Here is a 23125-nt window from a genome sequence, read left to right on the forward strand (position 1 = left end):
CACAGTGAGCTGCAGAGTGACACGAGTGCCAAACAACCGCCACATTGACTCCTGTGTAAACGGTATTAGGCAGAAAAGTTTGCATCCTCTTACTTTGAAATGGCAAAAAGTAAGACAAAGATTATTTTCTCAACAACATAATATTTAATGCACATTCAGCTACCACAAACGTTTCTTCATCAACAGAGGTAAAAAAAAAATGGTAAGGGAGTATATAAAATGTAAAAGATGGAAACATTTCTATCACGCTTTATGAAATGTTCTCTAATACTTTCTGTGTCCTCCCTAACCTACATCTCTTTGGGTACCATCTGAGCAGTGTTTTTAACCTTTCAGGTGTAATTTTAGCCCATTCTTCATGACATACTTGTTCCAAGTCTACTAGATTGCTTGGTTGTCTGCTATGTACAGCCCTCTTAAAACTCTTTTATTCTTTTTGCCATTTCAGACTAAGGGAGTGTAAACTTTTGCATCCAACTGTATGTTTGAGGGGAAATTCAATAAGCATTTTGTAAGCTTGAATGACCAGTTAGTCCTAGCTGAGGGTTAAATGTTCCAGTTGTGTAAATGCTGGAAGTGGTGAAATTCAGAGCAGACACATGACATTACCAACCAATTTTGAAAGTGTATACACTTAATATGCCAGTCTCCAATATTTTAGCAGATCTTCAATGTTGGGAAAATAACATTCCTTTGTAATTTCAAGACATATGTTGTATGTACTTTTTAGCCCAAATGAAGTAGCTCCACATAGGGGAAAATCCTTTTACTGTAGACTGATGTTAGATGTTAACTCAACACTTTTTTTTGTGAATACTTGCCCAACCTCATCTCAGTGTATTATAAATGCCCTTTTTAATTGGATAATTAAAAATGAATCCTTTAGAATTTATGAGTTGTGTTTGGTCATAATTAAGTTTGCCTTATATTCTTTGCATTCCAACTATTTTAAAGCAGACATACATCACCATAATACTTTGTTCAGCCTTAAACCAGCCAGGCAACACAACCTATTTCAAATTCACTTCACATTTCAGGCTGACGTGTGCGTACCTGGCCTGTAAAGTGGATGAGTTCAACGTGTCCAGCAGCCAGTTTGTGGGCAACCTTCAGCATGAGACTCCAGCAGGACAGGAAAGAGTTCTCGATCAAATCCTGGAGTATGAGCTGCTGTTAATCCAACAGCTCAATTTCCACCTGGTGGTCCACAGCCCCTACAGACCCCTGGAGGGCCTACTCATCGACCTCAAGGTAGGTGGACTCGTGGAGAGCTTTGAATATTACCATTGTGATTATAAATGGTAACAGTGCAAATCTAGTTCACTTCAAATTTCACATTATCATTTGTTTTACTACTGTGAGGTATTGTGTGCTTGTCTTTCAGACAAGATACCCTACGCTGGACAACCCAGAGTCACTGAGGAAGAGTGCTGATGACTTTCTGACACAGGCAGCCATGACTGATGCAGGCCTGTTGTTTCCCCCCTCCCAGATTGCTCTGACCGCTATCCTGAACAGCGCTTCAAGAGCCAGTCTCAACATGGAGAGGTGGGTCACTGAATCAATTTGGCTTTACTGTCAGGGAATCAAATGAGAATGTGTAGCTTTCTTCATTCTGGTAAAGCAGAAGCCACATTTAGATTTATTTTCCTCTTCATGATCATTAACTGCAAACAGACACATTCAGATATGGTATTTTGCAAATGGGAAAAATTGGACCCTAATAAAAAAAAATTAAATCTTATTTGAACTTTTTAAATGTCTGACATATGTGGCATGTGTTACGCTTGTTGTGTTTGTATATTACACCAAAATGTCAGCATTATTAAAATTTCATGTGTGAAAAGTCAAAGTCCTGCTCATTGGCTGCATAGTCATTAATGTGAGGCCTTTCTTATTGCTTGGAATGCCTAGCTACCTGACTGAATGCTTGGGACTGAAAGAGGACAAAGAGGCTCTCTCAAAGATGTACGACTCAATGAGACGTGAGTAAACTGCACTTTCAATCTGACACCACAAGATGATGATATTGAGATCTGTTTTGAGCTGTACCATTGTGTCACACACACAGAACAGGTTCTCTTCAAGATTCAAGTGAATGTTTTCTCCGTTTATCCCAGGGATGAAAACCCTTGTCAAGAAGTATGAGGTTCCCAAACCAGAGGAGGTGAATATTTACAAACAAAAGTTGGAGAGGATCCATGCAGAGGTTGCCAGTTCAAGCAGGTAAGAAGATGAAGTGACCCGTGCATGTTTTTAAGGTATACACAGAGCATTTAACAATATATTGCCACACTATACTGTATGTAGTTATTAAATGACAGAATATGTGAGTTTATTATGGAGGTGAGAAACCTTAAGAACACAAAGCAAAAATAGATGTTCACCATCAGTCCATCTAGTCCTCATTAACATGCAATTAGTGGTGTCATTTAAAGTCAAAGTTTTGTCTCGGTGTAAAAATACCGATTTTACTGTGTAGTTTTTGTAATCATAGATTGAACTGCTATACCCCACACCCAAGTGATCAACGGCAGGTTTCCAATGTCAAATGTAGGAACAGTTTTTTGTTTTTGTTTTTTTATTTTAGCCAGGTTGTCATATCTAAGATGCAAAAGGTTCAAGGTTCATTATCAGGTAGAAAAATAAAAAGGAACACACTATCATCAGCTGTATGAAATACAGAAAGAAAGTACAATAGTATGCCACATTCCCATTCCATGTAGCACAGCTGATTATTGGTATCGCTGATGAGGAAACTTTTAGGCTCATTTGTTATTACTTCTTTTTTGTCAATTGCCTGTTAATGCTTGGTGAGGTCTGTGGTATCTTATTGCAGCTACAGTAAACAGCTTGGTAAACTCTTGCGCTATGACAGGCACAGATTCAGACTTTGCAGCTGCTTGAATCATCAGGAGATGCACAAGGGCCACCCTTACAGCTGTTAGGCTGATAAATCTATGCGTGGCATGACTGCTGAGGATAGATCTATATGCGAACAGTCGCTGCAGAGGTGTACTGAAACACCACCTGTGATGGTGGGAGAGCAAGAGACTGCAAATGCACAAAAGCTTTCATTCACATCCCAAGGCATAGGGGGAGTTTAGGTGACATTTGTTAGAGCAGCATATATGTAGGCCCACACACGATAGCAGGATCCATTCAAGGTTAACACATGCACAGGACAGCTTACAGGTATCTCCTACAAACAAGCTCTCAGCACTGTTGAGCTATATCATATACAAACATCTTACTACTATACAAGCCTAAGTATGTAATATCAACAAACAAAGCAGCATATAAAAATGTAACAAGTGGTTCCAGTGCTGTGTGGTAGTTCATAAACAAAGACAGTGGAAGTTGTTAATGGTCTGAAGGAAGAGCTTATCTTAACAGGTGATGGGGGTGAGAGGATGGCATGTAGAACAGGAGTTAAGGCTTGTCATCTTGGAGAGAGGTGCTATGTTTAAATTCCCTGATGACGGCAGAAAATGCTACTTCAACGCTTTGGCTCGCCTCCCTCTAATGTCCTCACAGGTTTGTTGTCCAAGCAAAGGAGTTGTCTATCAGGGTGCCCCATTCCTCTGGCTTCATTACTAGTTGAGGGAGTGGCAGGCATACCAAGATAAAATAAGTTCAGACATTTCTGCAGTTGACTGTATCTCAGGTCCATCTTCATAGAAATCATCTCTTCAGGGTCTAAACTGACAAGGCTTCTTGTCAAAGTTCCATCAGTTCAACACATGCTGTTGGTGTCTGAAGCAGTCTGGAAAAGGCTTTGGAAGGACAGTATTCAGATATGCAGCAAGTGGTTTCCCATGGAGAACAGCCATATTGCATTTTAACTGTCAGGAATCTAGGCCACATGCTTAAGATACTCAGTTGTGCACCTTATGGGGTGAGGCCTCACTTTGGCTGGCTGTGCGGTCTGACTGCCACACACTGTGCTCAGGTGAAAATCTGTTAAATCTCACATTACCTGGATGGCAGCAGCCAGTGACATGATGGTGCACTCTGTCCTGTAAGACAAAGTGGACATGTTTCTGAAAGGCACATGCTGATAAATTACTCCGTTTTGGCAAGTACTAAAATGCTTCTGAAGCAGAGCTATCAAAGTCTGTGTATATTAGACTACATGATACAGCGATTGAACATGAAATGAGATAGGAAACTACCACTACTGATGGTGATCATGAAGGTGTAGTGGACACTAGATGTAGCACTATTTACCTAAACAAGTGCTGATAATGGTCTTAAAAGGACTAATTACTTGAGGGCTGAAGATGTGGAACAGAGTTCACCAACAGTTGTGCCTTGCAAAGACAACTTATGATTCAGAGATGTCTTACAAAACTGCTCATAGTAAAATTATTTTTGTATTGCAGCAAACGAAAGAGAGGATATGAAGAAGATGGCCATGTAGCAAAACAACCCCGTTTGGCAGAAGAGGTGAGACAGTATTTATTGTGTCAGCTACAGGCTGACATTTAGGCAAACTTTGATTCACGTTTAACTGCTTACTTGTTGTAGAGTTCTTCCTAAATAACCAAAAACTTTGTTTCATTTCAGGACTGGACTGATGAAGACCTGATATGAGCTCTATGTGAAAGTTTTATTATACTACTTAATTCCAAGACTGAAGTGTCAAGGGAAGTGGTCAAGCCTGCTAGTGTAAATATTTACTTTTCTACCTGACACTGCAGTCAGTATTTTGTTTACATTTGTTCTGGAGTTAGAATATATATTTTTTTACATATTCTCTTCACTATTCTGTAGATTAAAACCAGAATGGTAAAATATTCCTTAAAGGTAACCCATGATAGTATATCAATACGGTTCCACCTTTGTCAGGGGACAATGAACAACTCCATAATCTACTTTACAAAAACTGTTTAATAAGTGCATGCACGTCTGATACAGTCTGAACTATTCCAAAAAATGTACTGCTGTAAACACTTTCATTTTACTTGGTTTCTCTGATTATGTCTCTCATCTGGCACCGAGAAGTTTCAAAAAAAGACTTTACCAAATCGTGAAATAGCTGATAGTCAGAGGGAAAAAAAATTTCAGCTCATCTCACTTATATACTCACGATTCCAGCAAGAGAATGTATTCTTAATATAAAATAACCATACTTTTCTGAAAGACTTCATTCCTATCTAGAAAACAAAGAAAGAAAAAGAACAAATTGACAGACATGCTCGTTTCAGCACTTTGCAGATACTGTCACAACTTTAAAATAACTCGGTCACTAATTACAGTATAAAAAAGCATTACAGCTCATAATCCAGTTACCAGAAAAGGGGGCAGAGAGAACTAGGTCATTCATGTCAGTTTCCTCATGATGAGCAAGGAAACAGAACACTCTTTGGCAACCTGTGGGTACAAACAAACTTTAAATTTTTGTAATATCTTAATATTTGGCCTTCATGATGAAGGGACTGAAATTTACCCAAGTCAGAATCATGAACACAGTTTATGGGGGGGAAATGATTTTTCCTGTGCATACAGCTGTCTGGTGCAATTTTTATTTATTTATTTATTTAAAGTACTGCATTGGTTTTTGTACTCAGCTGCTGTTGTTGCATAGCTCTGCTGTGGTGAACAGGACAAGATGGGGATGGGCAGGACTATCACAGGAGGACATGATGGAGGGTGGTGGTGGAGGAGTTGCCATGGTGATGAGGGTAGAGCATGCTAGATCTCCTCTGTGCTGCACTCCGGTGAAGGAGACTTGACGGAAGGATGGGAAGATGGGAGAAGAGGAGGAGTGCGGTACTACCTGTTGCTGTTGGACATGGCATACTGAGCCTGCTTCTGCTGGAGGAGCTCTGTGATGGCCAGCAGCTTTTTCAACACATGCTGCAGAGAAGAAACAGGAATTAGATGCATCTTCTGAGATGGGACAACATTAATCATCCTGTGTGTGCACTGCTGTGATGTTATCGTTCTCTTACCTGCTGTGCTCCCCTCTCGTTGCTCAGTGTGCGGAGCTCATCTGAGTGCGTGGCACAGATCTCATGCAGTGCGGCCAGGTCCCGGGACAGGTCTGTCCTAAAGTGCTCTGTGGCTTCAGGCAGGTCAGGGACATTCTAGAAATACAGTTAATAATGTTTCTAAGCTTCTTCTTCTTCTTATTGGTGACAAAAAAAACAAAGAAAACCAAACACATTGTTCTTCTCTAATGACAGTGAAAAGCATCACACCCCCAAAATAAGACGACGAAACTATAGAAGGTATTTTTTTCCCAAAAATAAATATATGAATGAATGTAAATGTTATCAGTTTGTGAACCAGAACCAATAATTGTGACTCACCCCTAACTCATCCAGAAACATGATCATCCTTTGTTTGTTGTTTTTGATGAAAGGGTTCACACCCTCCATGTAGGGTTCCTGTTTGAGAGCAAACACAGCTGCAATGTTGACGTGTCCACTTAAAAAATAAAAATAAAATAAAATATCTACTGAATACTAAAAGTCATACTTTAGCACCAAATTCGACCAGGTTAGCCAGGTTCTGGACAGACTTGGCCACCAGTGTGAGGGTCCTGCCTGCTGTTGAAGATGGAGGGTCTGCGGGAAGAAATGGCAGTGCAGAACACACATTGTCACTCATGTAACAACTCATGTACAAGTTGGTCTGAGTTAATGCTCACCAGCAATGATGTTGAACATCCTGGGGTTGAGGATGGCAGGGCAGATCAGTCTTAGAAAGACAAAGCCACTGAAAGAAGATGATGTATTAAGTTAGACTGAACAAGAACAAACAAAAGTTGTAATAGTAATGGAGAGTAAATACAAACAAAGAGAAATGACAGCTTTTTCACCTAGAAGTGTGTCCAGCATTATTTGTGTTTGTTTACCTTACAACTCTCGTCCGCATGGTGGTGTTAGTGGGCCATTTCTGCTGCACAGACTTTTGGAGACAGCCATAGATGAACCTTAATGTCCTGGATGGGTCATCATAGAGAGATAATGACTGATTAAATGGGTTTAAGTGATCTACCCATGAAACAGGACAACACTGTGTATATGTGCTTACGGTGGTAAGATCTCAGCAGCCATGAAGATCTTCTCCACAAGCTCAGACAGAATGTTGAGAAGATGGGCCAGATTCAGGTTCACATCCTCATTCTTTTCCAGTTTGGAAGGGTTCAACTTGACACAAGAATATGTAGAAAGAAAGAGAGATGGGGGAAAGAAGGACAAAGAGATAAAGGTGAATTAATTCACATTCATAACATAGTGAACTATGACAAAAGCATTCATCTTATTTTAAAGTAACAGCATCTAACAAAAGTTAAGTGCATCATGTCATGTAGTACTAATAAATATAGTAAATGCATTTGTTATATTCACCTTAAAGCGCCACAAGAGAAATTAAGACAAACAGCGACAAAATATGAAATGAAATTTATATACCGAGACATTTGTTTTAATGGATGTTTGAACTCTGTAAGAACTGTGTCCTGACACATGGGTCTACTGTGTAAGGAAAAGGATGTGTGATCTCCTATTCAACCTTTTGTTTTAATACTTAGATTATCTCTGTTGCCATGTACAGTATGCTTTTTAACATATAGTTATTGAAAAAGGACAACAAGAATGGAAAGCCTGTAAGTCGTGGTTAACTATCAGCAAACCTTCAGTGCTCTCTAACTGCAAGACTACTGAATATCTTTGTAGCTGGTGATATGTTCTCAGTAGTGTTGCACGATATACCGGTACTAGTATGGTACCGCGGTACTGAGGCATTTAAAATGGTACTATACTGCATTTGGATGGGACCGGTACTTGCAGCGCCGGCTCGCAGCGCCCGCCCGCAACAGAGGAAAACAGAGCAGGAAACAGCTTCCTCGTCCTCTGCTCACTGAGCAGCGTGGACTGGAGCAACAAACGGAGCAGGAGGAAAGCTTGGAGAGAGCAGAGACGTTGGAGAGGGAGAGAGCGAGAGAGAGAGAGAGGAGCACGGAGAGGAGAATGGCTGCTGTAAAAGTCACCACCCCCCAACTTGTGGACAAACGAGGGGCGCGAAGTGCTATATGGCAGTACTTCGGCATAAAAACAAATGAGCAAGGAGAGGCATTTAACGTTGATGCGCCATTGTGTAAACGATGTTTTAAAACATGCATGGCTAAGGGCACAAGCACCCAGACCTGCACACTGAGTTCAGGGAACGACAGGTAATTTACTCATGACATGTGCCCTTTTCAAATGCAATAGTTCAGTAGTTTTAAGTGTGCAACACAAGATAAAGAGTTCTTATCAAACATAGACATTTTTTTTGAGTGCAATAAGAAAAGCCTAGTATTTTGAATTTTATTTTGATGTTATTCTAAGATTTTCTATTAAAATAAAGTCAGTAATGACATTTTTTGCTTTCTCTTTTTATCTGAAAAACTATCCAAAAGTATCGAAATACATTTTGGTACCGGTACCAAAATGTTGGTATCGTGACAACACTAGTTCTCAGCTAATCCGTAAATAAAGAATACAAAAAAAAACCAGTGTTCTGGAATATTCATCATGACATTAAGGTTCAAAGAGCAGCCTTGAGCAGCAGCCTTGAGAACTCAGCCATGTTGATGCTGTGTCATGCATTCAGCTTTTTCTTTACATATAAATAGCAATTTATAATTGTGGAGTGACTGCACTGATATGACCTAAATGTCATGGTCTTATCCTTGTACCACTGGTAAGTGCTGGGGGGAAACAGCGTGGAGACATTTAAAGATCCTTTGTAGATCTTTACCTCACATGACTGTTTGCTCTCCATGATCTTGAGGATTGTGTCTTTGAGAGCGTGGTGGACGAATGGTGTGGCTGTGGCTTTCATGTACTGCTCCATCAGTGTGCTGGCCAGTGTGGTTGCTCTGAACAATGTTGTGGCCTCATCTGGTAACAGTGCACAAGCAGAGAAGGTTAAGGACATGGTTCTACAGATTTCTCAACAAATAAACCAAAATAATAAGATAAGCCCTGCAAAACACTGCAGACTGGGGTGCAGAGCGCTGGTGTTGTTTCTTACCTTCCATATTAATCTCTCTGTCATTGAGTGTCCTGAGTAGGGGGGCTTCAGCCTTCTCATGTCTGAAGATCCGCAGAAGGAGGCTTGCCAGTAAGGTGCGGTCCTGACCACACACATGGGCCAGAGCGTAGATGACATGGAACTCTTTCTGTAAGATCATCTGCAGAGGGCACACAGCAATGACATCATTGTGATTTAAAGTGAACAGAGCAGAGAGTCAAAAGCACTTTTCGGTAAACCAGACCTCTTTGAACTCGCTATATTCCTCTTCGGGCATGATCTTCTCCATGGAGTAGCGGGCACGTACGCGTAATGAGCCCGGCTCGATGCCCTTCAGAGGCACATGGGAGCTGAGAGGGAACCACTCATCAATCATCTGGCCTTTCTGCAGACGGTTCAGCTGGCAACGCATGAACACTGAGAGGGAGAGCCGTTGAGGTGTGGAGGAAGACAGAAAGAAAAGGTGGGAGAAAGGTGAGTTGTGAAATGAATCAAAAAGAGATGATGTGAATGCAGAGACTAACACTACACTAAAAATAAATCAGGATAAAACACAAGTGGTACATTTTCAGAAGAAATTAGTTACAAAAAGTAAAGCTGGGGCTCGTCAGTATTGTCAGATGGTTAACAATATAAATGTTTACATTTTATTTTGGATGAGCATCTCACTTTTAAAGATACTATCAATATTCTAGTTAACTCTGCAGGTAGAGCTTTGGGATCAGTGCTTAATAAGGTAAAAATATGTAAAGATTTGGGTTTTTGTAGTTAAATCATGCATCTGATTACGTAGCAGACATCAGGGGGGTCCGTGAACAGGTGAAGGGTAATACAATACATTATAGAGCAATTTGTGCATTTTGGGAGTTCAAACATTTACACCAGTTTAAGCTATTAGCAGAGATATGGGAACCTTCAAATGTCAGACATAGGAATGACATGTTTCAACTCTGGAATAGAGTTGTGAGCCTGCCTGAGCACTGGCTCACTAGAAAGAAGACAGAGCTGCTTCTTCTATTTTGTAATATGAGGATATTATAGTAAAGTGTGAAAATGTTTTCTTTTTCATGGAATAAATAGTATTTGTAGTGTCTTTTAAGTGTCGGCTTGTCAATTTGGTGCATGACAGATAAAATGAATCTGAAAATCTGATTCTATTCAGATGTACTCACAGATGTCACTTTCTTTGCTCTTTTTTGTTTTGTTGCTGAGGCTGATTTCAAATCTGTTGATTTCACTTGACAAGTCACTGAAACAGATAAAGTATTGTGTCATTTTGCAAAGAAGTGGAGAAAAACGTTATCAGGTCAAAGTTATATTTTGCTGGGAATGTCAGGAACAGCAGGTGGAAGAACTGGAGAAGGAACATATACAAGCAGGTTTGTGACATACTCAAAGATGAACTCTTCAGTGAAGACGGGGTTCTGGCCCTCCCTAGGGTGCGTCTTAGCCACCTGGACACTGTTCAGGTAGATGTTACAGTAGGGACTGGTGAAATACTTCACCGGCAGCTTGTGGGCCTCCTCCACATACAGCACCAGACTGCTCACCTGAGAGAAAATTAAAGATTTAGCACATACAGCATATGTAGGGATAGGCTGTAATAACAAGACAAACACAGCCCTTAAATGTTCCCCACTAATAAATGCTAATAGCTGCATGCCATCTATAGAAGATGTGGACTGAAAACAGCATCAAAAAGTTTAACATATGTAACGGACTATCCAACTCATCTAAAAATAAAGAGAACGTGGGATGAACATGGATGAAGGATTTGAAACAAAAATTGGAGTCAAGCTAATCATGGGAATAATGTTAATTATATTTTAATAAGACTGACTTGTGTTACAGTGGCAGTACTCATATATATGTCAAGCCAGCTGGGATAAAAGACCATTTAGTGTTTGTATTTTTAATAAATGCATGTAACCATTTCAGATATGAACCCAAGACCTTCCAAACAACTAGAAGTCATCCTAATCACATGAACTTCTGTTACAGTTGTGCTCAAATTTAAACAATTCTGACTTTCAAATTTTGCTTTTACAAGGTTTTTACACCTGAGTGACAAATACTGTTTTACTGGCTTGTTGGATTTGACCATCTACTGCTTTACTTCTGCATGGACATGCACTGGCTCATGATAAATGTACCTGTCTAAGCCTCTTGTTAGAGGTGGGCTGAGTGGTTTTCCTTAGGTTACTGCAGAATGTTTGAAGGCATTTCATCCAATCCTGCAAAAAAAAAAAAAAGAGAACATTGTCACAGATTTTTGTAAGAAGCAGTCATAGGCTCTGTCTCTGTAAGAACTCACAACACTGTAAACTGTTCGCACTGTTTATATTTGTTTGTTTCATGAATGATATAAAATGACTGGCTTTATAAGGCTGGCTGTCTTTCACATATGATGAAGAAAGAGAGAACCAGTTCACAGTGTTACATGCCCTTTTAATAAAACAATCATTCGGTTTAAGATTTTTGGACTCAGCATCTGGACCAAATAAATGTGCATGTGTCCAGCCTGTTTGATGAGATGGTTATCAGTGACATATTACCTGTGCATGCTCTGGAACCTCTCCCGCAAAGTAGAATATGTACTGTTCCTCACTAAAGTGCTGGACAACAATCTGGAAACAATTTGGCCTGAAAAAGCAGAATAGAAAATAAGACTTTATATTACTTTATATTCTTAAAAATGGTTTTCTTCAGTGTGGTGTCCAGGCAACTGTGTCTTTATAGCTCAGTGGCAGTATTTCCTGCAAACGTGACAAAATTCAATCAGGAATGATATTCTGACATCTCACCTGCCAAACAGACTGTCATGCACACCATACACAGAGCACACACTTAGGTCAATTAGCCCTTTGGGTTTGGTGGCTCTCTTCTCACTCTCAAAGTAGATGAGCTGGGCGTCGTTACCCTCCAGAATGAAATAAAGGTTCTTCCACCGTTTGCCTTTTCCTGAATGTGAGAGGGACCAGAGAAAGGTTTATTAAAATGGTAGATCCTTAATGCCCTAAACACATAACAAGATAAAATGAATCATCATATCACAAAGAGCTACTGAAAGTTTATTAAAAATCTTGTACTGGACAGATATACTGTATACCTTTGTTGAACAGGAGGTAGCCTTTCTTCACAATGTTTTTGTAGAAAGCCTCTTTTTTTTTCCGTCTGATAGTGTTATAAATTTCTTTTCCATCCACTGTGTCGGTAAGTACTTGTTCCTGGTGCTACAGTAAACACAAAAACAGATCAAACCATCGTTTAACCACAAAGGCAAAATCAGTTCCATTCAAACAAGAGAAATTCTAAGAAATCTAAATTGTGAGGAAAAACAAACACCTAATACAAATGTCTGATACAATTTATTTTATTCAAAATACACACATATATTTTAGTTACACTTGCACTCAACATTAGCACCAACAAGTCTGATCAAATCCCTTATATTGTCAGATGTCATCCCATTAAATCACAAATACAGACTCACACATTCCAATAATGCAATGTGCATATACAACGGTAGCTACCTGTACTGAAACTGGTTCTTTCAGGTTGTAGCCCTCAACAATCTGTTCTTTCTTGTAATGGTCGATGATGTCATCAACACTGCCAGAGTGAAAGAGCAAACAAGATGATTATCTGCAAGTCAAAACATGCAATACACACTGACTACAACATCATAAATGCTACAATCCATGTTATTTACTTAACATTAGTCCTGTAATTAAGCAAGACTCCTTTTCAAGAGACCTGTGTACAAGAATACACATATACAGTTTTAACGTGGACAGAATACATTACTACACATACCTGTTGTAGTACCTCCCTCCCATCATGTATTGATTGTTGGAGGTGGGGGAGATCTTAAACCTTTGGATGTTTTCATTGGTGCGAAAAAAGAGGGAGTAGTCCCCAGGTGTGTTGTCTGATGGCCGGACTAGAAAGCTGCACACCTGGCCAACTATGAAATGTGAGGGAACAACACAGGGAGAGATTTTAGTGCATGCTCAGCAGTATATTTTGATAAATAGACTGATCTTCAGAATATATTTCCAACAAAAAGAATCCATGCTAATGTCACAAGTGATTAATAACCTTGGCCTAATGAAAGGCAAAGAGGAATGTACCTGTCATCAGCAAGTTGTAGGCCTCTTGCTTGGTGATCTTTCCATGATACCAGCTGTCAGAGGTCCAACAAGAACAAAACAAAGAAGAGGGACAGACAACTGAATTAGCACAATCAACAAAATGCAGATGTTCAGTAGTGCCTACTGCAACAACTCCATCTCTCCACTCTGAAGTCTTTACTAATGGAAAACTCTATTGGGGACATTCATCAGAGTAAAATGACTAACTGCTGACTTGCTCACATTTCTTGTAGGTAGAGTCACTTACTCAGTGAAACTTTGTCAATGCTTAAGGACATATATGAGAAGACAACAATGAAATATAATTTACATGCTATGCAGTAAATATAAAAACATAATTTTTATCTTAAGGAATAAGCAAACTAGGTTGGGTACAAAGACGCAAACACAAAGGCTGAACTAACAGAATGGATATTCTGTATGCTGCTGCATCACAGAGCAATTGTAACTAGTAAGATGCTCTGTATGTGTGTGAATGCTCATTCTGTTCAGATATTAAACACCACAAAAAGTGGGATCAGTGGAATACAACTTACACTTTTCCCTCATGTGGATCCTCCTCCCGCCCCTGAAAGGTACCAGAAAAGGAAAGACAAACAACTAAGGGACCAATGACTGCAGTTTCTGTAACATCTATGGACTGTCATTATATAATATCACAACCCTGGGTACTACACTGATGCCACTTTGGTATGACATATCATATTCAGCTCACATTGGTTTGTTTTTATCCACATAAGATGCCACTATCAGTTTTGTCTTGACTCAGTATATTTCTTTAATGTTTTACACATCATCTAAAAAAATATATAGCTTTCCCATATTGTGCTGTACTTACCACCTCCTCCACCAGATCCTCCACAATGAGGCCCTGCTCCTCTGTGCGAACATTGGTCACCCACATCCAGCCATCATCCAGTTCATTGTGAACAATAAACATGTCCCCCTTTAGGAAGCTGAACATCCATTGAGTCATTTAGAAAAAGGGATAATATTGTGTCATTACGTAAAAAGGCAAAAATAAAGAAATGTGTAAAAGCCATTCTGCGATACATAGGTTGTCATATCACACTCTCTTCCTCCCTGCTGGTTCATTAACGCACTGCAATGTTGAGCATGTGAAGGGAATTTGGGATCAAATATATAACTTCAACCAATCAAATTTGTAACAAATTTGTAAAGAAATTGTCAAATGTGTGTTTCCTTTGTGCTGACTGTAATACCAAAGCATTACCAGCAGGTGTCTCCTCTAAATTATAACATTTGAGGTAAGTGCATGTCTGTCTACTCAGTTTATCCTGTGCCTCACTGGCAGACTCAGGGTCAAGGTTGACTTCAGACAGCTGTTTATCAGATTTAGAAAATCAGGGGTAGCTGGGATCAGTGAATGTGCCTACTGCAGCTTAATGACGGGAACAAGACTGTTTTTCATTAACAAGTCAGATGATGTGCTTTCCAGGCTGCTGTAAAGGGAAAACAGACCTGTGACTCTTGTGAAGCAATACACATAAATACTATATTTTTAAGCCCACGAAAACATTCGTGCTCATCTTTGTCTCAAAGATTATGCATAATATTTATGAGAGTACTTCTTGGAAAGCAACTGGTTGGATATGAAAATGTTATAGTACAAGTATAAGAAAAGGAAACTCTCTTTTGTATAAATAAGCACAGGTACTTACCTGATCTCATCAGTATCTGGCACTTTGGTGTATGGGAGTATGGCCCTGACTCTCCTCCTGTCCTCTACAGGCTGTGGAAGCATCCGAAAAACACATTCATGTTAAATCCCCTAATCATTCCATAAAAGTGAGTATTGTAATACATCTCCCTCTGGGAGATAACATACTCAGCTAAAAAAAAAGGTAATTAGCATCAGCTTGAGCTTTGCCTTAAACAGGTCTAAATACTGCCTGAAGGCAAAAGAAAAAAGGTAAAAGAAAGATTTAAAGAGACTCCCTTGTACAGTGCCTTGCGAAAGTATTCGGCCCCCTTGAACTTTGCGACCTTTTGCCACATTTCAGGCTTCAAACATAAAGATATAAAACTGTAATTTTTTGCTGTAAAGGGAAAACAGACCTGTGACTCTTGTGAAGCAATACACATAAATACTATATTTTTAAGCCCACGAAAACATTCGTGCTCATCTTTGTCTCAAAGATTATGCATAATATTTATGAGAGTACTTCTTGGAAAGCAACTGGTTGGATATGAAAATGTTATAGTACAAGTATAAGAAAAGGAAACTCTCTTTTGTATAAATAAGCACAGGTACTTACCTGATCTCATCAGTATCTGGCACTTTGGTGTATGGGAGTATGGCCCTGACTCTCCTCCTGTCCTCTACAGGCTGTGGAAGCATCCGAAAAACACATTCATGTTAAATCCCCTAATCATTCCATAAAAGTGAGTATTGTAATACATCTCCCTCTGAGAGATAACATACTCAGCTAAAAAAAAAGGTAATTAGCATCAGCTTGAGCTTTGCCTTAAACAGGTCTAAATACTGCCTGAAGGCAAAAGAAAAAAGGTAAAAGAAAGATTTAAAGAGACTCCCTTGTACATTCAGCTAGCGACAACATAAAGGAATCCAGGCTGACTTCAAGTTAACCTGAAAAGGTCCATTTTTCCCACTCAGCTTTAAACTAGGGATGGGCAATGAATTTCAAATATTTGAATAAAATAAAAAATATATTTCATGTGTTGCCTGTAGAAGTGAGTGTGGATGTGTGGTTGTTTGTTTATATGTCAGCTCTGTGATAGCCTGGCGACCTGTCCAGGGTGCACCCTGCCTCTCGCCCAATGTCAGCTGGGATTGGCTCCAGCCCCCCTGCAGAACTATTCAGGAATAAGCAGTATAGACAATGGATGGATGGAAAATTCTTACTATAGTTTTGTTTTTGGAGTCCACTGTATGCTGTGTACCAAGTCAGTCTCACCTCAGGGGGTGCCACTGGTGATAGCAGTTTCTCTCCTTTTAGCAGGCAAGAGACATAGCTGTAGTAACCAATCAGGTCTGATAGAGAAGAGAAGCGTCGCCCACCAATGTAATAGTCTCCACACATGGCGATTATCCTGTTGAAAGAAAACACAAAAACAACAAAAGACAGCATAGTTATTTTTAAATACAGACTAATCTCTGTGCAGTGAAGGCAGTGTGTGCCGTTTTTCCATCAGTGCTCCTGTACACTACTGACAGTGACAAATCAAAGGAAAAACCTGAATAAATGAGTGGTCTCTTCCAGGATGACAGTGCCTCCATCCATAGGGCACGAGGGTTCACTGAATGGTTTGATGAGTATGAAAAAGACATGAATCATACACTGTGGCCTTCATAGTGACCAGATCTCAACTCGGTTGAACAGATCTGGGAGATAGTGGACCTACATGTTAGACAGCGTCTCCACCACCATGATCAAAACACCAAATGAGGGATTATCTTTTGTAAAATGGCTCTGTGGCTCTTTATTTTGGTTTGCCTTTTAATATGTCACCCACTTATAACTCAAATACACTATTAAGATGTAATATCTGTACCATAGTCCTTAGCCAAAAGAAAATAGTAGATGTCTATCTAAACAGGATTTCAGATAGTGAGAGAAAGACAGAATCAGAAAAGCACTACAGTGAACAATTACCATAGCACAGGAAAATACTGCACTGAACCATATCCCATTACAGAGTTACTAGTTCTCTACTCCCTGTGACAGACTGGCAACCTGTCCAGGGTGTACCCCGCCTCTCGGCTGATGTCAGGTGGGATAGGTTCTAGGGCCCCCCGCGACCCTATTCAGGAATAAGCGGTATAGAAAATGGATGAATGGATGGACGGATAGTTCTCTGCTCCTCAGTTGAGTGGACCTCTGACTGAGGGTTTATTACAAACACACTATACTATAACTTATTCGATGTATGCGCAACCTAAGGGCAACAACCTTTTGAGGTGTACGTAATTAACCTTATGTTCATACTTCACTTACAGAAAGGCTCCCTGCTTTCAGTATCAGTGACATCATGGGCCCACACTAAACCACCCACAAGTCTCTTTATTACTCTCTCAGATCAGTTTTTTTTTTTTTTTTTTTTTTTTAAGTAGAGAATGTTGTTTGACCTTGACCTAAAAGAGCATATCTTCACTTTTATGTGTGAACTGCAGGGTTAATGGATCCTCAACTGATTATTGCATATCAGTTGAGGGGGGAGGACAGACTGTAATGCCTAATCTGTCTTGTTTTATTGACTGTAAGGTTGTAAAACACCCCAACGTACTGCTGCTAGATAAGTGTGCTGTCCTCTTTCTGTTACTTCAGGTCCACCCACACACATTACATGTATTCTGGGTGCGCACTCATGCGTATACACACGCAGCACTGAGAGTCTCAGCAGACAGTTCAGCGTGGACGTTGATACGCATTATATAAAACATGGTTCTCAACAACAGAACATTGCTATCTGTTTAAATCACTGACAGAAACAGGCTGAAGTGGCATGCAATAGCACCACCGGAAACCACTTTTTCAAACCTAAGCATTCTTTCTTCAGCATCAGCTCATCACTGAGGTTGCCCCTTCATTGCAACGTGTGGCTTTCTAACCTTTTGTTAGCAAGTAATGAACGTCTGTGATACCTGAAGTGGTTGACTACGTTGGTCATGCTAAGAAAAGACAGGACAAAAGAACCAGGCCGGCGATCACTCTCCCTGATGAGGTAGCTGCCAGGGGTCCGGGCCTGTCGCAGCCGCTCCTCGGCGATGGTTCGGTCTAGCTTGCCATGGTACCACCTGGAACAGACAGACAGGGAGGACATCATTAAGAAAGGGAGACGGATGACTCTACATAAAGTCTGTGATGTACACAAAGAGCATCTTAATGTGGTGCTAAAATGGTGAAAACGTTTGAACAATATTTAACTGTAACTGAAAGGGACTGTGGTACAAAAGTAATAAGCTTGTTGAGTAAGGAAGCACTAGTGTACCTATACTGTGGAATGGCCTGCCGCAGGATATTAGCTCTGCTCTGAACCTGACTGTTTCTAAGTCACTTCTTAAAACTCACTTGTATTCACAGGCCTTTAACAACATCTCTGATTGATGCATTCGTTTTTGATTGTGCATTTTTGCTGTTATTTTATTGTGTAGTCATGATTTATCTGGTTTTATTTTAGGTATTATTTGTTTTTTTTCTGTTTTACTAGAAAGCACCTTGTAATTTAGGTTTAGAAAGGTGCTATATAAATACATTTTGCTTGCTTGCTTGCTAGTAGTAGTAAAGTATTTGTAAATACACTGTAAATTAAACAGCTTGATTGATTTAATGTAGCACTGGTTGAAATAGTTAAAATTCTACAAAATGCTGTAACAATATTTATTACAATACACTGTATATTATGTCTGTTAAAAGTTATATTTCTAGAAATAAAAACAAACACAAAAATTGTGGCAATACAGCCAACAGTCTTCTGAGGTAATCATAATGGGAGATGGACAGGATTTGACAGACTCTAGAAACATGCATATAAGATAATAAATGATAATGAAGTTGATATTAGATATGAAACAAGTACATTTTACTACCTATTTTTATAGGAGTACAACACAGTCATGGATTCTAATACAAATGGAAAGGGGAGACACCTAAAGGCTGAAATCCAAAAGCTTTTTATTTTTGAGTTTCTATTAAGTCTTACTGCTTCCTGAATTAAACAAAAGACTTAAGAACAACACTGGTTAAAATTTTAGCAGGTAAGGCTGAGCTCGACAGGGCTCGCCAGCTGGGGTAAAAAATTAACACACTTTTCCAGATTTAGGCCACTGGTGCCTCTCCGAACAGAGGACAGTGAGTGGAAAAACCAGTGAGCAGATGAATAGGGTGCTGCAGTAACTCTTTTTACAGAAGACCTAAAGGGCTCCCATCTGGTAAAGGCGAGTAGAGGTCTATAGTATTTGTAAAAAAAAGCATGACGAAGCCTGCTATTATGAAATAAGCTCGATAAGGCTTGTGGAAAAAGAGAGAGTTAAGTGTCCATGAGGAGTTTTAGGGGGATATGGAAGATAAGAGAAGTGAAGAGGGTGTTTGAGAACAGCTGGAGAGCGAGGTAAAGCCATCCTGAGGGGCTCAGGAGCTTTAATTCCCAGTTTTTAATATTACACTGCCCTGGATGAAAAGGGTGCTATGATAAACAGACTATTAGCATAAGCCATGACAGCAGTGACAGAATACAGTTCTCTCCACTTGAGGAATGTCCTGTCATGTCAGTACATGAACACCAAGCAGCACAGTGATGTCCTGCTTTTCTCTTCCACTGACACTAAACTCAGGATAAGGCATTTACCCTGGCTCTCTTGTGGTTAAATAAAACAGACTGTTAATAGTACAAGGAACTGTGGCAACTCGCCACACATGTCAAATGGCAGTGCTTTGTACACTAACCAGGTTACAACTACTAATTAATGGCAGTACACCAAAGCATGTTTCTTCTGAGTGAGTGAGCACAAGAAGTCACCAACAATATCATCCATTGAAATGTCCCCATCCTGAGCCAGACCTTCACACAGGTCACCCATTCCCTCTACGTCATCATGAGACAAGAAGCGAAGGCAACACTTTCAGGTGTTCCCATGTGCATACAAGTTACTAGGTTAAGCTTATACTAGGTTATATGCATGGTACAGTTTATTGTGTAATGCTGTCAATCAAAACAAGCAACTGAACTCCAACATGCCCAAGACCAGCAAGTTTGTGCAAGATGGTAAAATATAGGCCTTAGGCTCCAGAAAGCAGAGCAGCATGATTTACTGTGTACACAATCCTTCTCGCTATATTTAAAGGCTGGAATACTTTAAAAATCTTGCATCACAAGAGCTCTCACAAGACAGGAGTGACATATTGGTAGTAGATTATGCCTGTAGTGCTGACCTACAAAACCCTCCTAGCTGTGGTTTTCTCGCTGCTGAGAAAGCTTTGATTGGGAAAAAACAACCATTAAGCCACAGGGAACACAAAGTTTTCTTCTTCTAGAAGATAAACTGTATAAAATCAAAGTTGGCCAAGTTTGTCCAAATGAATATTTTGCGGAACAGAATATATAAGAAGAGTTTTCCTGAAATAGAAACATCGCTCCCACAACATAAACTAAAATACCTTGGTGGATACATGAATATTGAGCCTAATCTGTGTTGTAACTGCAGAAAGAAAATACTTATCATGCATTATGTAACTGTTTAATTAAATGGCGATAGCTGTGGCATACAGACATGAATCCTGCAAGATCTAAAAATAATAATGTAAATAAATTCAAAGCTAAGTAGTAGGGCTTGGTGATATAAGCGTTATATACAGTTGAGTGCAAAAGTTTGTATCCCCTTACTTTGAAATGGCAAAAAGTCAACAAAATATTTAACGTACATTTAGCTGGTCCAAATGCTCCTTCATCAACAAAAAATTGTCCGGGAGTGGAACAAAGCAAAGTTGTAGTAAAATAATGAAAATCATATCAGTGCAAAAGTTTGCATCTGCTTTTATGAAATGTTCTCCAATACTTTATATGTCTTCCCTACCCTTCCTTGGGTACCCTCTGTGCAGCGTTTGCATCCATTCGGGTGTAATTTTAGCCCATTCTTCTTTGCCATTTCAAATTAAGCAGATGCTAACTTTTGCACTCATGTACGCTCACCGTGATATAAAGTTTAAGCAATAAGAAAATGATAAACTGTCAATATGAAACACTGCTTGATAGTGCACATCGGCCTATCACATCACAGGAAAGGAGGCAATTCTAACCAATTGGAAGGTTAGTTTTTTTTTTTTTATTGTACGCCTACCAAACACACAGGAAGGATGGCTGAGTTACTGGAGCACAGCACACACCACATACTACTGTTGTGGTAACACTATTAGACATGGGTCATGGAAATGAGCAGATTTCACTATAGTGCATGAGATTTTAATTTCACTGTATCATTTCATTTTGCCCAATATACTGTCTAACAATAATAATGGCAGTAAAATAAAAATAAATACCTACAAATAGTGGGCATCCAGGAATGCAAAGTCATTTTGTCTTAGTAGCTGCTTTCTTTTTGATTTGTGGCTAAATAATTTTAAGTAAAAAATAATAAATTCACATTTTATCACCACCGCTGAACAGTGGTGGAAGAAGTACTTAGATTCTTTACTTATGTAAAAGTAGCAATATCACAGTGCAAAAATACTCTATTACAAGTAAAAGTCTTACATTCAAAGTGTTACTTTATCAAAGTAAATGTAGTGCATTTCACATTCATGTTTGTTTTATATTATTTGATTATACAGTAATTATTGATGCATCATGTTCATTAGAGTCAAGCATAAAAGTAACAAGAAATAACCTGAATTGGGCTATATTGTGATAATTATCAATAGATTGCACAAGCTATGCTTTTGGTCTGCGACACTGTGTGTGCGCTTCTAATTCTGATCTGCACAAAATTAGAAATCTCTTAATGATTGGCCAGTCACTGGTCAAGGCCGGTCACGCTGAAAACCATTCATGTACGAACTCCGCCAACCGATCTATTTAAAAAAAAAAACAAAGAAAAAAAACAAGACTATTGTTAAAATATCACAGATGTTAAAGCCTGAAGTCTGTAAAGGACACCAAGAATTCAAAAGCATTTTGTGTTCCAAATGACAACAACACAGGCCTACTCTACAGATAGAAATCATTCGACCATACTATTTTTAAAAACTCCTGATACTCAGTGTGTTGGGTAGAACTTAACTATGTTCCTAGATAGTCTCAGGATTGTTGAAGCAGTTGTACATCGTTCACTCTTTAAAATAAAGCAATATACTAACATTAAAATTTCATTTCAGATAAAAGATTATACAATTGTGCTTTAATATTACTGCATGCTGGACACACTGTTCTATCTGCTGGAGCCTAGACTCTCTCAGGGTAATACAGGGACAGGACAGACACAGGCCGCTACAACTTGAGTGATTGGACCTCATCTCCCAGTCAGTCCGTCTGTCTCTCATTACATATCGTGTGTTTTTTTTTCTTCTTCCCAGTTAATCTCCTTCTTCTTCTGTCTTGATGGATGCAGCTGTACTCAGACAAGCACACAGATGCACTGTCAACCCTCATCAGTATCAAATGGTAATCAAACACTGCATTATTGTACATGCGCCTCAGTGGAGCTGCAAACTTGTAACATGTTTTCTATACACAAATTAAACACCCCAATAACATTCTTGAATAGTCAGTGCACTCCATTAGGGTGTCCTGAGCAAGTGGTTCCACAAATATAGAGAATTTTCATCATTCCATCATAATCAGACTACAAAGTCAGATGAGCCCAACCGTTTTCAATGTCTCATGTAGGTAAATGTTATCTGCATAATGCTAATTAAAACTGCGCCCATACATATGATTTTCCATTTTTTTTAACAACTACAATTGTATTCCTAAAACAAAACGCAGCTGATAAACAGGAGCTGTTACTACCAGTCCATTGTTGGGGAGGCGAGGATCTAGTTGCAGGGTGATTTTATGCCCCACTTACGCTGAGGTTGCCCTCTGCTGCATTTCCCTCCTGTGTCCCGTGGTATCACAAGGTGCACCTACTCCACTGATACAGCTACTGCCCGGGCAAAAACTGTGAGCTCCGATGTGGAAAGCAGAGCAAAGGCTGCTCTGAATCTGTACAAGGCATGATGATGTGACCCTGTTGCCACCTTGAAAGAGTCATCTCCTGTCACTAAGTTCAACAAGCGACATCCATTCAAGTAAGACGAACAGAACAGGAAGACACAGAGATGTACTGCATGCATTCACTTGTGCTAAGTGAATAAGAAAACTGAATTAAATGTTATCTCAGTCTAAAAAATTACAAAAGCCGGTTTCTCTGAGATGGAGAAAGACCATAGCCCTGTAGTCTTTGCTCCCACTTCATCCTCCTC

At 39.5% G+C, this 23125-nt stretch overlaps 2 protein-coding genes across 2 annotated transcripts in view; one reads left to right on the forward strand and one right to left on the reverse strand.

Annotated features, from left to right (window-relative positions):
* ccnh (cyclin H) overlaps nucleotides 1–5149 on the forward strand; it is a 6576-nt gene extending 1427 nt beyond the window's left edge. The window contains exons 5-10 of the mRNA XM_020594386.1: nucleotides 1038–1251; nucleotides 1385–1548; nucleotides 1915–1985; nucleotides 2121–2226; nucleotides 4386–4449; nucleotides 4570–5149. Of these exons, the coding sequence (XP_020450042.1) occupies nucleotides 1038–1251; nucleotides 1385–1548; nucleotides 1915–1985; nucleotides 2121–2226; nucleotides 4386–4449; nucleotides 4570–4596 (646 nt within the window). The 3' untranslated portion in view covers nucleotides 4597–5149. The remainder of the gene's footprint in view (nucleotides 1–1037; nucleotides 1252–1384; nucleotides 1549–1914; nucleotides 1986–2120; nucleotides 2227–4385; nucleotides 4450–4569) is intronic.
* Nucleotides 5150–5239: 90 nt separating this feature from the next.
* LOC109956915 (ras GTPase-activating protein 1) overlaps nucleotides 5240–23125 on the reverse strand; it is a 24596-nt gene continuing 6710 nt past the window's right edge. Inside the window, exons 2-25 of the mRNA XM_020594385.1 lie at nucleotides 17812–17964; nucleotides 16124–16259; nucleotides 15464–15534; nucleotides 14023–14140; nucleotides 13721–13752; nucleotides 13164–13216; nucleotides 12847–12997; nucleotides 12564–12642; nucleotides 12140–12263; nucleotides 11835–11991; nucleotides 11586–11673; nucleotides 11184–11264; nucleotides 10423–10580; nucleotides 10203–10279; nucleotides 9275–9447; nucleotides 9031–9190; nucleotides 8755–8897; nucleotides 7045–7160; nucleotides 6866–6952; nucleotides 6659–6726; nucleotides 6487–6575; nucleotides 6318–6395; nucleotides 5958–6092; nucleotides 5240–5862 (exon numbers count right to left, since the gene is read on the reverse strand). Coding sequence (XP_020450041.1) covers nucleotides 5779–5862; nucleotides 5958–6092; nucleotides 6318–6395; nucleotides 6487–6575; nucleotides 6659–6726; nucleotides 6866–6952; nucleotides 7045–7160; nucleotides 8755–8897; nucleotides 9031–9190; nucleotides 9275–9447; nucleotides 10203–10279; nucleotides 10423–10580; nucleotides 11184–11264; nucleotides 11586–11673; nucleotides 11835–11991; nucleotides 12140–12263; nucleotides 12564–12642; nucleotides 12847–12997; nucleotides 13164–13216; nucleotides 13721–13752; nucleotides 14023–14140; nucleotides 15464–15534; nucleotides 16124–16259; nucleotides 17812–17964 — 2611 coding nt within the window. The 3' untranslated portion in view covers nucleotides 5240–5778. The remainder of the gene's footprint in view (nucleotides 5863–5957; nucleotides 6093–6317; nucleotides 6396–6486; nucleotides 6576–6658; nucleotides 6727–6865; nucleotides 6953–7044; nucleotides 7161–8754; nucleotides 8898–9030; nucleotides 9191–9274; nucleotides 9448–10202; nucleotides 10280–10422; nucleotides 10581–11183; nucleotides 11265–11585; nucleotides 11674–11834; nucleotides 11992–12139; nucleotides 12264–12563; nucleotides 12643–12846; nucleotides 12998–13163; nucleotides 13217–13720; nucleotides 13753–14022; nucleotides 14141–15463; nucleotides 15535–16123; nucleotides 16260–17811; nucleotides 17965–23125) is intronic.

The sequence above is a fragment of the Monopterus albus genome, unplaced genomic scaffold, assembly GCF_001952655.1.
Source record: "Monopterus albus unplaced genomic scaffold, M_albus_1.0 scaffold23.1, whole genome shotgun sequence".
NCBI classification, from domain to species: Eukaryota; Metazoa; Chordata; class Actinopteri; order Synbranchiformes; family Synbranchidae; genus Monopterus; species Monopterus albus.